Below are 15,981 nucleotides of genomic sequence, written 5' to 3' on the forward strand. Positions count from 1 at the left end.
GGCAGAATATATACCGCTGGAAGCGGCAGCACTCCGGACCACGGATCCTCATCAGAGCCGCAGCCTGGAGCCGTGCAAGAAGCCCACTTGGGTGGGGAGGGAGGGAAGCCCTTGCCTGTCCTTGCCACCGCCGCCCCCTCGTCCCTGGTGGCTATTACAGTGCCGCTTCTGGCTGGTGTGGGAGTGGCTGCAGGGGTCGACTGGCCGCTCCTGCCCTTCCCCTTGTGGCTGCTGCTGCCGCTGCTTTTCTGGGGTGCCAGGAACCAGATCACCAAACGGCCAACGCGCATGTGCACACTAAAAACAAGATCATTTTCCTGGAGTGCGCATGCGCACCGGGCGGCTCCTTTTCTGTTTTCTGGCACGCCAATGCACCTAAAGACCAGCTGGCTACTGCGCCCAAACCCAGAAGAGCAACTGGTGATGGCTCCGCGTGCCAGGAGAAATGGCTCTGCGTGCCACTTCTGGCACACGTGCCATAGGTTCACCATCACAGGTCTAGGGGTTGTGAAGGGTGGGAGAAGAGAGAGGAAAAAAAGAACATCAGCAAATAATGTTTTATTGGGGAAATAAAATCAAGCTCACAGCCCAACAATGTTTTTTAAAACTTTTTCATTTGGTTTTGCTATTTAAATAAACTTCATCTCTTTGGGGGAGGACAGGTTAACATACTTCAACACACCTAAGGATTAACATGAATCAGATGTCTCAGTTTCAATACCAAAATAACTATATACACCCATTACAATAAAAAAGGTCATATTTAGGCATATATAATTTTGGTTTATTAGTAATTTGAAAATACTGCTCATAAGAATACTGTAAATGTAAAATTATTAGGGGAAAATTGCATTGCGTGGCTATGTTTATCATATTTGAGTATAGATCAGGGGTGTCAAACTCATGTCGTCATGTATCACAACTCCCCCAAAATGGTGGGTGTGGCCAGCGCGTGATACATCTGGCTCGCAACCCAGGAGTTTTACACCCCTGGTACAGATAGTCCTTCCAACAGCAATTGCGACAGGAGTTTGCCTTCTCAAGAGATGTGATGCGAGGGAGTGCTTGAAGGATGTGAGAGGTGCCATGAGGATTGGTGTAGGTGCACAAAGTGCCAATCAGGTCAGCAAGTGTGCACAGGGGTATGAATCAGAGGGTGAGTGACTAATGCAAAGTAAGTGCAGAGAGGCTGGAAGACTGTGTGATAAGAAACACTTAGCTCAGCAACTTGCAATCTTTCCTTCTAGCTTCCCCATTGGCCTGGGGAAGCTAGCAGGAAATATTGCAAGTGGCAATCGTGATTGTGAGATGCATGTCAACTGGCTGTAAGTGTGAATTGGTTGTCAAGCACCCAGATTGCAATCACATGACTAGCAGGGTGCTAGGATGACCAGAACTCCAAGAACCACCATTCGTTAACTGACACTGTAACTTGGAATTGTTGACTGAATGGTCATTTAAGGCACCATTATCTCTCTTCTTCTTTTACAACATCCTCAAAATTTTATCCTAGAGAATTGAAGTAGACTCCAAACAGTGGAGTTAAGGCATGAGAAAGGCAATTGGAATAATTTTTTCCCCATCTTTCAGCAAGGAACTTTCATTAAATTTCATTCTGCTCTGTGAAACAAAAATAGCTCTTCTATATTCTTTATGAATCCAACTGCAGGCATTAAAACTAATTTATCTACAAAAAATATTTTAATGTAGTCAGTATGTAATATGTAGTAATGCTGTAATACATATCTAACAACATCTAATTCAATTCAATTTGGTATGAAATTCTTCATCTAATTTTATGTCAGTGACCTGTTCAATTACAAAAACCCAAGGCACTTTAAATACACTATAGGGATTTCAAAGAACAGCGATAACCATATCATGATAAAGCTGAACAAAAATGTGAAATCTCTTGAACAGTTCTAGAAATTAAGTGACTGGCTTTTTCATGTATTAGGTCTTGACAATACTACTGTTGCATGCCATTTTTGTCCCATATTAAAAGTAAAGCACCAGGAGAAAAAAGCTCAGCATTTGTAAATCAAGCTAATGTACATCAGGGATATTCTTAAGCTTTAAACTTGCCAATATGTTCACGAGCTATAATTATTCTCTGAATTTGAGCTGTTCCTTCATAAATCTGAAAAGAGAAAATATATGATAGTGTGTTAAGTCAATTTAAAATAGGATTACGATAGACAAAATGTTCATGAAAACAGTGTAGCTTAAATTATGAGAGAACAAAAATCTAAACTTAATTGATAGTCCACAGAGCTACTTTTGATTAAGCCTGAATCTTTTACTGCTGAATAATAGGCTACCATGGAACATTGCACTTGAAATCCTTAGTCTGTATAAAATTATTTAAGTTTAATTAGTTATTGTCTAATGTGAAAATATGTAACAAGCAGGTATGATGAAATCTGCACCTGTATATTTAAAAAATGCATTGCTACGTTTTACAGAAACTATTATTAAACAAAACACCGCAATGCCTCAGCAAAGCAAAACAAAACACAGGAAGAAAAATAGCCACCAAGAAGTGGTGTATTTAAGTCAGAAACAGCAATGTTATATGTTTCAACTTGGAAATACATACAGGTAGTCCTTAAGATAGCAAGTGACCTTTTTAATGACTGTCTCAAGTTATGGTGACACTTAAAAAGTAACTTTACAATTGGTCCTTGAATTTGCAACTGACATGGTATTCCCGCGGTCACTACTTGAGTGCTTTGCAACTGGTACACATTTTACAATCGTTGCAGTGTTTCATAGTTATGTGCTTAACAACCATGTTGCTTAATGGTGGAGTTGCCAGTCTCAATGGTGGTCATTAAGTAAGGATTACCTATATTACTGAATGAGATAAGATTATTTTCCAGCAACTCTTATGGGACCAGAAGTGAGTACTACAAAAGGACGTACTTTCAAGCTAAACTCTTTATACTTTTCTCCATATAAAAACTGACTTTTCTTTATTCCTTGGTGGCGCAGTGGTTAGAATGCAGTACTGCAGGCTACTAATGCTGACTGCCGGCTGCCATCAGTTTGGCAATTCGAGTCCCACCGGCTCAAGGTTGACTCAGCCTTCCATCCTTCCACGGTTGGTAAAATGAAGAATCAGATTATTGGGGCAATATGCTAATTCTATAAACCGATGAGAGATGGCTTAAAGCACTGTGAAGAGGTATATAAGTCTAAGTGTTATTGCTATTCAGTGCTATGATAAAATCTGTTGTATTACTAAATCTATAATTAGTTAATAGAAACAAGAAAAACATTCTGACTAATTAAAAAGAATAAAAAGAGCATATTAAACATTCCATTAAAAATAATATTACATCCCTTTAGAGGGTAATAGAAGAGCTGCCATGAGCCCTGTCAATACAGAGTGCTTAATTGCAAATCAACCAAAAAAGGCATATTTCCTTTAGCATTATATAAATGTAAATTTAGCTTAAATATACTAATGCTATTGACTAAGACTACTTACCTGGTATATTTTTGCATCCCTCATTAGTTTTTCTACTGGATATTCACTATTGAATCCATTTCCTCCAAAAATTTGGACAGCATCAGCAGCTACTTGATTTGCAGTGTCTCCCGCATATGCCTTTGCTATGGAGGCATAATAGGTATTTCTACGACCAGCATCTACCTCCCATGCTGCCCTCTGGTAGGCCAGGCGAGACAGTTCCACTTTCAGTGCCATTTCGGCCAACATGAAGGACACTGCTTGGTGCTGGAATTGTTTGAGGGAAGAGGAAAAAGTTAGTGTTGAAAATTTAACTTCCAAATATGCAATGGTAGTATGTATTTAAACAGTATATGCAATTCAGTCTTATTTATTTATTATATGCCATTCTGTGACTCTGGGCAGTAGACTTCATGTGTTCTGGATTAACAAGAAACACTTTGCTGATAGAAGAGAATATTTGTAGCTTGGTGCTCTCTGAGGTTTTGTTGCAGTTATTTCATTCACAACTAGGGTAAGCTAGCACTGATGTTACCTAGTTGGGTAATTAAATGTCTGCAAGAAAACAACCAAGATCAAGGGCACCAAGGACTCCACAAGAAAGTCCTTAAATGGCTTATTGTTCAATATGCATAAAACCAGTGGTGGGTTCCGTATCCCGTTGCAATCGGTATGGTACGGTTGCAACGGGCCCAGCGTTCTCCACAGGAATGCACGTGGCATGTGCGCATGCGCGTCTTACCTTCCAGCGATTCTTCCGCAAGTCTCTGCAACGCTCCAGCTGCTTGGCGGAGTGTCACGCAGGCGCTGTATGCACCGTACGCAGGCGCGGAAGCGCCGAAGGGTTTAAAGACAGGTAAGGAGCGCAGGCGGATGGGTGGGCCCTCCAGAGCACAGTATCAGAACGGTACCCGGTGCTTCGGGCAGGCTCCGGTACACCTGTACCAGGGCGTACCTCCTGCAACCCACCACTGCATGAAACATATGTTGGTAAACAGCAAGCACAATACAAATATAAGTGATTGTAAAGGAGTAAGAAGTATGCTTCCTTCTGGGTTATTGCAATGCTCGCCACCCTTAACCATTGGCCCACGGTTGCTGGAGACCAACAATTTACCTACCACTATTTTAGATGGAACATACGATGTAACATATGGCAGTATCAGCAGTAGGTATACTGGCCTAGTAATGTAAGAAACAAGTGAAGCTATTTTAAAATTTCTTATACCACACAAGATTCTCTTCGTCTACAGTAAGTGGAGTCTGGTAAAACAAACTGTATATTTTGTGTCTGTGATTGAATATTTTGTTATTGTTATTATTTCTTAATATTTTGTTATTGTGACATTATTGTGACTTTAATGTGACTTTTGCATTATTGAAAATTTCCAAAGTCTCTATAAGCACTCTGTGAAAAAAAAATATTTCAACTCCTACAAACTGCAAAAATTCAAAAATGTGCTTCCATTAGCAGAAACAAGTTTCACTGAATAGTATGATTCTTCCTTGTTAACTCTTTACACCGGTGTTTTCCAACTTTGTCAACTTTAGGCTGAGTAGGCTTCAGCTCCCAGAGTTCCCAATACTGACTGGGGAATTCTGGGAGTTGAAATCCACATAGCTTAAAGTTGAGGAAGCACTGCTCTATCTATGCTTAAAATCCACAAGATGATACAAGGTGAGCAACAGGCCAAGAAAGAGGGAAGTCTAATTGAGCTTAAATTTATTAATGGAATAATTGATTTCACACCATATTACATCTGTAGCTGGAATTCCACATACCTCTGCAATGGCTTTCCCAAAGGTTTTTCTTTCCATAGCATATTTTGTAGCTTCATCCAAAGCTCTCTGTGCTAATCCAACAGCACCAGCTGCTACCTGTAGATCAGTACTAAATATTACAAAGCAGAAGTTCTACAATTCAAATTCCGCTTTCAAATGTACTTTGAATACTTACTGGAGGCCTTGTTTTATCAAAAGCTCCCATGGCAATTTTAAATCCAGCTCCTTCACCAATAAGAACATTTTCTTTGGGTATTCTTACATCCTCAAAAACAATCCCTCTCGTATCTGAACAGCGCTGGCCCATGTTAAGTTCCTGAAAAGGAATTTTATACGATAAATAATTACCATTAAAACTTTATTTTTAATTCAACAAAACTGAAGTAGGTTCATCAGAAAACTAAGATTAAAACCGGTTCCTCCCACTGTTTATTTGTTCTTACACATATGTATTAAAAATAAATTCAATAAAGTTTCTTTAGAAATCAGATTTGGGCCTATATTTGGTGGCAATGTTACAAAGCTGAACGGTTTCGGAAAATGGTTTATAACAGAATGGAACAAATGCTAAAAGCCTGATTTCTTTTCCAACTACTATTTTTATTACATTTCACTACATTCCCACAAAGAATATCCAATTAGCTTTATACAAGACAACTACTGCAAGAATACTTTATACATTTTATTATATATATTTTATAGCCAATGATTTCTTAACTACTAAGAAGAGCCAATACCAAATCTTCAAATTAGCATTAAGATGTTCCACTTCTACCTTTCTTCCAATCTGTATTCCAGGGCTGTCAGCTTCCACAATAAATCCAGTAAAAGCTTTACTTGCAGGAGCTTTTGGATCAGGATTGGAACGTGCCAATAAAAAATACCTAGTTGGAACATAATAAAACCACAATATTTACAAATATGCTCACAGACTACCAGAAACTATTAACTCCCTTGTAGCTTTCTTACAGCATATAAAATACTGATCACACATTCCTCATAAAGAGAGAGAACAGTCTTATTCAGACATATGCCCCCCAAAAGTCAGTAGATCTTAATATGATTTTGATTCTAAATTTCCATACATACATAAAACTAGACATGTCAGTATTATACACTGATTCTGGGTGAAGGAATGACTTCGCCTCTACAAATTTATCTTCTTTTTAGCCCACGCTCATCTACTGAATTCTTTTCTTTTTCTAAAGAAATTAATGACATGGTTTAGAATGAGGAAAATAATACTATTGGCCAAATGAATGGGATAAAAATTGATGTGTAATAATAACACACCTTTCAGGTCCAAACATTGTATTGCTTGGTTATAGAATGATACAAGTGTGATACAAGAATGAAAATACTGTTGAAAAATTGTTTTTGCACATTTAAATGTGTATATCTAAATTACGACCAACACTGAAAATGTAAAGCTATAGTAGGATCCTCTATGCATCTCCTAAAAAAATGTTAGTGACATACTGTATAACTGAGCCTTATTTAAGTAGCTTAAATAAATTGCTATACCAATTAGCTTTGCCACCATTGGTGATCCACATTTTTTGTCCATTAATAATATATTCATCTCCTTTCCTTTCAGCTCTTGTCTTTATATTTGCTACATCAGAGCCTGCACCAGGTTCTGTTACACAATATGCCTTAAAGAAGAAAATACAAAACATCAAATTACAAACTATACAGTACTACATGTACTAAAATGTGAAGAAATAAACATTAAATCCAGCCATTCTACATGAACATGATACAAAGTCATCAGTAATTTGGTTAACTTTCATTATAATTGAATAACTTACAGTTATGAAAACATTACAATTGTGGAGAACTACTGAGAATATGAAGAAATCCTAATGAAACATCACTGTTTTATTGCTAAATGTTTATATTGCTTTATTCATCACAAAGATTGATACCAATTAATATTTAAATTCTTGAGCATATGCAGAATAATCTTATTAAATGAACTCTTTCTATATATTCCTGAACCAAGACCACAAACTGCCTATTTATTTTAACACTACCCCACCCAATTTTAGACATTACTGAGACAATGACATTGCTGTTTATTTGGGTTAGTACTGTGGTGAATTCTGTAGTTATTATAGCAAGGTGTAACTTCGTGCTCACAATTATTTTTATTACTATTAAGTTATGTTATTAAAGTTCAATGTATTACTCTGAATAATAACATAATATAACATACTAGGACATAAGTATAACATAACATCACATCACATAATATACTTTTGTAGATTTCTTGCATGACGGAAATCAAAATACCATTCTATCAATATTCCAAAAACACTTACACACATTATGGGCTCTTCAGTCATTCTTCCTAAATATTTTTTCTGCTGTTGCTCATTTCCCCCAATTATGACTGGCATTTGCTATAACAAAAAAGTGTATTGTTTAATATGGAAAGACAGAGCCTAATGCCAATTAAAATAATGTTAAATAATGTAAATAATAAGTAAATTTAAAGCAAACACTTACACCTAGGGAATTTGCCTCAATAGCTGTCTGAACTCCTGTACACCCATAAGCCAATTCTTCAGTAATAAGGCATGCATCAAAAGTGGCAAGGCCAAGACCACCTACAAAAATTGTTTAGGATAAATAATATTCCACAGAAAACAAATGTTATGTCACAAAGTTAATTATTTAATGTTCTATTGCACCTTCTCCTGATTTAGTGATGCAAGTCATTCCAGCAACTTAAGCAAAATGGCTGCTAAAAGAACAACTGACAGAGGGGGAAAGAGAGAAAAAAAAACCTGAAAAATTCCTGAAAAAATTATCATTCAGATAAAGTTACTCTGTGTTTAATCCATTCCCCCCCCCCTTTTTTTTTTGCCCCCTTGCAGAATGGAGCAATTGCTTAACCAAGCTATCTTTTCCTGAGCTGCTTTTCCTTGCAGCCCAGGTCTTCCCTAAAATGTGTTAACAAGCTCAACTCTGACTTTCATTAGTTGATTAGAACTCTTACTGTTGCCTAAAACTCACTAGACATTAATCAGTTTCACACAGAAGCCTTTTGTTGTCAGGTTATGAAATTTGATCGTAAATGTGTACATTGAGCAACAAATGATTTATATTACTATTTATGTATTTGTAAAGATAATACAGGAGAGAAACAGTTTGAGCTCAACAGAATATCATTCAATGAGGTCAATTCACACGTTTACATATCATCTGTAACATGTCATATAACATCTCTATAAAACACATTCTTATCTCATATATTCAAAATCAGATTGGATTGTAATATCCTTAGTGTTATTGCTTATACAAGTATTTCATTGTTTATTTGATTTTATAGCTTATAAAGTACTTTACTTACCACAACTTTCTGGTATGTGTGTATTCATCAAGCCAAGCTCCCATGCCCTTTTAATGAGAGGAACAGGATACTAAAAAGGAAACAGGCACGAAAAATATTATGCAGAGCTCCTCTGCTTAAGAGTTTTATTCACTGAAATTTTAAACATGGTATTCTCCTACTATTTATTGTATATCTACCTCTCCAGTTACGTCATAGTGAGAAGCAACAGGTATGATTTCTTCTCTAGCAAATTTACGAGCTGTAGCTTGAAATTCCTTCTGTTCATCAGTAAGTTCTAGAAAACAAAAGATTTCAAGTTCCCAGATATGCATAAAAAATTAAAAGGGCAGAACATTCTGTATTTTTCGGAGTATAAGGCGCATCCCCCCCCCAAAGAATGTGGAAACGTTGGTGCGTCTTATACACCAAATACAGCCATTTTTGGCCTCCTGAAGCCCTGCCCATTTTTATAAAAAATGGGCAAAAAATGGTCTGTTTTTCACCAAAACAGAAATAACAAGATAACAAATATACATAATAATAATTTCTTCTACTTTCCCCAAAACAATCGCCTGAGCTGAGAGAGAGTGGTTGGCCCAAGATCACCCCACTGGTTTTATGCCTAAACTAGGACTAGAATTGGGAAAATGTACAGACTAAGCTACATGAAATACTTTCTTCCCTATCATCCTTAACTATATGCATCCCAAATCCCATCCGCTAACATATACACTTACTATTTTTCTTCACCCACAAGTATCAATCCAAAACTTTATCATGTGTAAACCACATATATGGAAATATGTATGCTCCAATGTTCAATCTTAAAGGAACATATGTTAGAAGTCTGCCCTAAATACCGGTAGTAATTGTCCAAAAACCAAGTAGTCTTGAAGTATTTCAAGTAATTCAGGAAATTATTATCTTTCATTACAAATGGCTTCCACTCAATCTAGAAACTGAAAATGCTTCTTAACAAGCTGCAGTAGATAATGCACATTAAGGAATGCAGGTGAATAAAATGTCGAAAAAGGAATACATTTCAGCCTTAATTCATCATAGTTTATCCTAGGTCCTAGGCTGATGTATTCTTTTCTTCCTAGGTCCTAGGCTGATGTATTTTCATAAGAAAAAAGTGGATGTATCAGAACATGGCTGCATATGCTCATATAGTATATACCAAATATGCTCACAAAGCTGTGGTGGGATTCAAATTTTTTTACTACAGGTTCTGTGGGTGTGGCTTGGTGTGTGTGGCAGGGGAAGGATACTGTAAAATCTTCATTCCCTCCCCACTCCAGGGGAACATTAGAGCAAAAACCCCATTCAGCTGGGACTCGGGAGGCAGAGAATAGATGGGTGTGGGGCCAGTCAGAGACGGTATTTACCGGTTCTCCGAACTACTCAAAATTTCCACTACTGGTTCTCCAGAACTGGTCAGAACCTGCTGAATACCACCTCTGTCACAAAGTACATAGCAAACAATGACAAAATGAATCAATTTAGATTTATACTAGAAGCTGCCAATTCAGGGCCTTCACGTGAAGCATTATGGTCAGGGGTTGGGTTCCGGCAGACACTACTGCCGGTTCGCTCAGGGACATGCCATGCGCATGCTTGATGTGCACTGTGCATGCATGTGCAGTACAACTAAAATTGCTCTGTGCATGCGCAGAAGCAAAGAACAAGATGGTGACACCTATGGCGCTGGCAAGAGAACCAGTTGGGGGGGGGGCGTGGCAGGCCTGATTAATGCTAGTTCCAGCGACCCAGGCCGCCAAGGTACTACCGGTTCATCCGCACCGGTAGGAACCCACCACCGATTATGGAGTATTTTTACAAACCAAAGCTATAACCAGCGGCAGATTTGCTTTTAGGTGAGGTTGCAGTAGCGTGACTGGATTGTGCTCTCAAGCCACAAGCAACAATGCTTCGCCCAACCTGAAATTTAATGTAGAAAAAGAGCCAAGTGTCACAGAAGCTTTCAATAAATGTTCCAAACTTTATTAACACTTTATGTTTTAATAAACGTTTATGTTTCTTATGCATAAACGTTGCAAGGATACAGAACCCAGCACATTTAACGAAATACAATTTTTATCCCAGAGTTGGTTAAAACATTTCATATGCCAATTATTAAACTTATAAGTAACATGAATACAATCTAAAGTAAAAAAAAAAAGAATATAGGAATAATATTTGTTTTACTGGTATAAAGAGTACAAAACGTTACTGTTTACTGTTAAGACTGCTGTCTAACAAAATGAAGCGTTCTTTAAAATACAGTGGTTTCTTTATCTACAACGTACACTGTAACAGCCACTATCTAGGCCAGACAAGCAGAGCGCACTAACTGGCAAATAAAAGACATGATGCAAAGACCTTAATTCATAACACAGGGGTAAAAATAGATTAACTAAATCCAAAAATGCCAGAGGATGATTGGAAACTTGGCATATAAACAAATCAGCCTTCCCTACAGGTAGTTCTCAACTTACGATCATTTGTTGAGCGACCCTTCAAAGTTATGACAATGGTGAAAAAAGTAATTTACGACTAGTCCTTGAACTTATGATTGTCACAGTATTCCCACACGATCATGATTTGGATGCTTGGCAACCGGCATGGATTTATTATGATCACCACTTGCAACCTTCGCCAGCTGGCTTCCAAGAAGGAAAATCAATGTGGGAAACCAGATTATCTTAACGGCATAATTCGCTTAATAACTGACTCACTTAATAATCGCATTGCTTAGTGACAGAAGTTCCCAATTGCGATTGTACGTTGAGGAATTTCTGTAGACACACAAAGCAGATTTACATACCATTCTAAAGAGATAATTTTAAGAAAGCTAAGAAGGAAACAAAAAGAACACATCTTCTCCAGCAACCAACATCCAGAGAAACAAGAATTTATACCAAACAAACAAGCAGAAAACAATTCTCTAAGGAACTACCAAGGAGAAAACTACAGCGCCATCAATACCTACAGGACAAGCTAGTGTATATAAACAAGGAACAAACACCACACCCACTGGCACTAATGTTACCTCATATTATTCTTCATTGCAGTCAGTAATGAAATATCTGCAAGCAAACAACCAAGCTCAGAGTGCACCAAGGACTCCAAATACTGGTTTTTTAAAACTTGTTTTTGATGATTCACAGTAGTTGTAGTCACTTTGTAACTGTGACCGGTCAAAGTCAATGTTTTAGTAATTATTGTGTCATAGTATATGCATATTCTATGTATTTCGCTTAGTAATTTAAAGTCAATAGATAGGGCTTAACATGAAAACGTTTTTGTGCTAATGCTAAAAAGGGGAAGAAGACAGTCTTAAACAAGTTGCAGTTACACAATAGTTAATGCAAATAAAGGAATTTTTAAAAAATCAAACAAAAATGGCTAAGAAAGAATCCTTAAAAGAGGGAAACTTATGTAAAACGTTCCTCAAAAATTCAGTTATGATAAATCAACATAAGAAACTGCAATAGTTCTATTTTAAGGTTATAAGAGTTACCTGACAGTGAGATGGGCAGCATAGAAATTAAATAAATATAGAAATTATTTTATTAAGAATCAAATGGAAAGAAAAAATGCAAATGAAATCTCAAATATAGGACCTATGGTGACAGTGGTTAGAATGCACTATTGCAGGCTGACTCTGCCCGCTACCAGGAGTTCGATCCTGACCAGCTGAAGGTAGACTCAGCTTTCCATTCTTCTGAGGTGATAAAATGAAGACCCAGATTGTTGAGTGCAATATGCTGACTCTGTAAACTACTTAGAGCGTGCCATGAAGCGTGCTATATTATGAAGTGGTATATAAATCTAAGTGCTATTGTTCTAAGTGCTATATAAATAAAGCAAAAGCAATAATTTAATGAACAAAAAATTAATTACATTAACTCATAGCTTGCAGTAAAGATAGCAAAATGATGCCATCATTTTAGATGAACAAAATAATTTGGGGAAAATAACTATTACCCCTTACATATTAAATATGAAATAATACTTTTAGGCATGATGTCTGAAATGTTCACAAGAATGAAGGAACTCAACACAAGGTCAAGCACATTAGTTTAGACTAGAAATCTTTTTATATCAGCAACCAAAGGCTCACTTTTGCATTTTTGGCAGCTTGGAGGTAACCAATTTCATCTCCTAAGACTACAAAACCTTTCCCAAAATTGATTCAATTAATTTTCTCTGGATAGACAGCTAAGCAGAAATGTGCAAGACTACATGAACTTAAATTCACATCTTGTCTTTTGAACCCAGCTTTGGTATATAAACTGTAAATTAAATGGCAAGTGAAGGACAAACCCAAACTACTCAAGTTAATGTACAATTAGCACAATAAAAAATGAGCACAGATAAGCAAAGAGAAACTGAAGAACAAAAATAGGTCTTATACAAGATAGCTGCAAATAACTCCCTGGAACATCTAAAGTATAATATTAACTAGAAAGCAAAAGCTTTTTGTTAATTACTTTTTACTGGTTACCAAAATCATTTATATGTGATTTTATATTTTGTTTAGCAGACCTTTGATATCTTGTTTTGCAAGATTTGGAATGATTTCTTGTGGCATTTTTTTTTAAAGTGGATTGCTCATAAGTGTCACCTTATTCTATTACTATCACAATAGTTTTTGTTTGGACCATTCTATTTTGGCTTATTCCATATTCCAATTTTCCTTATGGTAAATAACTTATTTTTCAAATTCATAGTAATTGTATGTTTCCCAAATCTTTGCAAATTTGCATATAAGTAAATAAAGACCACAAAAAATTACCTGATCCCTGGTAAAAATTACCTGATCCTGATCTAATTTCCTGGGACTTCCTAGGAGAAAATTGAGTCATGCAACAGGAATGTTGACAATAATATATTAATTACATTATGTTCTACTTTCGCAACCTTGAAATTTTAGCCTACATTTAACATATATCATCATGCCAAATGATTGATGATTCTTCATATTATATTAGCATCAGTACTGACTGCCATTAACTGTAAGAACTTTCAAGTTATATACAATAAGTATTGCAAATAATTTCTAGAGAAATATTTTATATGTTTTCAATCATTTTGAACAATGATCTCCCTTGTTATGATATATATTTGTCGTTTACCACAAACAAACAAACACCACAAACAATCTGTATTAAATGATAAAATAAGGCAGCGTTGATGTTACGCACAAGAAAAAAACTTTGTACAGCATATCACAGAACCAAACTTAAAAATGAACTTTTTAAATAAGATCCTAAAAACACCTTGAATTTTACCAGGGATCAGGTAATTTTTTTGATGTAGAAATATATTTTTAGATAAAGCAAGAGACCTTTATAATTCTGAGACTACGTTTCTGAGGTGGATTAATTTCACAGGTACTAGAAAGTAACAGAAGCCCAGTAGACCATGGCAAACAATACTACTCTTTTTGCTGTGCCAACAGACTTGGTCTACCTGCTTGGAAAAGTCCACCTTATATCTTTACGTTTAAAAGAAAGCATGAAAGTTTTGGGAAAAAAACCAAGCAAAATCAACGGGAGTGATTTTGGAGTCACTTTACCCGGGTGGACAGAAGGGGGGCGACAGATAGGCGACCTTTGACATACTTTGATGCCATATCCCGTAATTTTGCAAATAATAATAATAATATACCCAGATATATCCCCCCCACCCCCATTGATTGTCATCTTGCGGGCTGCAGCCGACTTTTGGCGACCCTCCTCTTCAATCCCTGGGCTTTTCTTCTGGCAGAGACAATCCAAGCCTATTCTAACCCGGGCGGCTGTCTCCAAATCCTGCAAACGGAGACACCCTCCAGCAAGGCAAAGTCAGAAAGATCGAACCGAAGTCTTCCTCCTCCCCTACCCCCCCGCGATGGTTTCCGCGTCCCCTAAAAACCCCTGTCCTCTGTTGGCCAGCTTTCTCCTCACCCGACAGGCTCTCAGAGCAGCCATGACAAAGCCTTTCTTTCTCTCTTCCTCATCAAAACTGACAAGGCCACGACTGAATTTCACACCGAGGTCAGACCCGCCTCCTACGAGCGGAGGAGAGAGGAGAGGTTGGCCCTTCCCGAGGCAGAGAACGGAAACGGGAGGAGGAGGAGGAGGAGGAGGAAGGCTGGCTGGCGCGGCTGCTGCTGTTGAAGGGCTAGCCTTGGTGATGAACTGCGAGGGAATCGGTCTCGTTTTTAGCGCCGCGAGATGCGCGGATCCAAAAGTGAAGGGGTTAGTTTGTGGTTGGGTGCCCTGGTTCAGGCCAAATGATTAAAGCATGAGGAAGCGTGTCTAGAAACCCGGCTTTGCCTTAGTTTTCATAGTTTCACGGCAACACTGGCATGCATTCGAAAGGCGATCGGAAGGGAGGGAGGGAGGGAGGAAGGAACGATCATTGGGAAGCAATCGAACATCGATTGGAAGGAAGGAAGGATTCGATGCATTAGGAGTGTGGAGTTCTTGCATCTGGACTGACTACCCTAACCCTAACCCAATCCGCGATCATTTGTTTCTCGTGGGCTCCCATTGCTGCAATTTTGCTGAACTAGTCCAAAGGCTTCCTTCTGCCACCGGGGCTAAGGTACGGTAAAATGTAGTTTGGGTTGGGATTTATTGTGGGAACCAATAAATTGTCAATAAATGTAGCCAATAAATTGTTTCTTAGGCCACAAAGAATTGAACCTAGTTAGGTGGCTCTTACTTGATAAACCATGATTAAATCATAGCTTAATGGGATGTTGAAACCCTGGTGGAATCCTGTAGTACCTAGAAAGGGAACATAGATACTTACTATTTAATTTATTTATTTAATTTAAATAGCTGCCCATGTCACTTGCATGTGACTCTTTCACAGTGTGCATAATTAAAAAGCACTAAATGCTCAGTGTAATTTTTTTCATTAAACAGTAAACTACAATTACAAAAGACAGAGAATAGTGCAACCTTACCAAAAATTGGGACTTTTTAAAACTGCCATGGGACGCGGGACAAATTGTTAGAAATCGGGACTGTTCCTCCAAAAGCGGGACGTCTGGTCACCTTAAATAATGTACCAAGGCAGAAAAAGGTTTTATCTTAGGTATGAAGCTCTTTGCTGATGCGATCTGCCATATACCCCTCCTGCTGGACCTGATGGGATGGATGGATGTAGTTGGGGCAAGCTGATCCCTCAAAATGTAACAAATATAACAAGTGTTCCTCAATTATGAGCAACTTTGTGCAGATGCTAAAATGATACATTTCTAAGTAGGTATATTCCAACTATGACATAGATTTTGTCATAATGCCTGTGTTTGTACAACATGCTTATCAATGCTTAATTTAATTTAAGATTTATTGTTTTCTGTATTATGGATTTCTTAGAAATC

General features: G+C 37.5%; 1 protein-coding gene across 1 annotated transcript; it reads right to left on the reverse strand.

Annotated features, from left to right (window-relative positions):
- Positions 1–541: 541 nt before the first annotated feature.
- On the reverse strand, positions 542–14,876 carry ACADM (acyl-CoA dehydrogenase medium chain). Its single transcript, XM_081949309.1, has 12 exons — positions 14,552–14,876; positions 10,442–10,538; positions 8,795–8,892; positions 8,616–8,685; positions 7,769–7,869; positions 7,582–7,662; positions 6,782–6,912; positions 6,033–6,141; positions 5,433–5,573; positions 5,258–5,353; positions 3,494–3,742; positions 542–2,140 (listed from the first exon to the last, which is right to left on the reverse strand). The coding sequence occupies exons 1-12, from the start codon at positions 14,573–14,575 to the stop codon at positions 2,069–2,071; spliced, it is 1,269 nt and encodes a 422-aa protein (XP_081805435.1). The 5' UTR covers positions 14,576–14,876; the 3' UTR covers positions 542–2,068.
- Between the last annotated feature and the right edge of the window lie 1,105 nt (positions 14,877–15,981).

The sequence above is a fragment of the Natrix helvetica genome (genome assembly GCF_964273705.1).
Source record: "Natrix helvetica genome assembly, chromosome: 3".
Lineage (NCBI taxonomy): Eukaryota > Metazoa > Chordata > Lepidosauria > Squamata > Natricidae > Natrix > Natrix helvetica.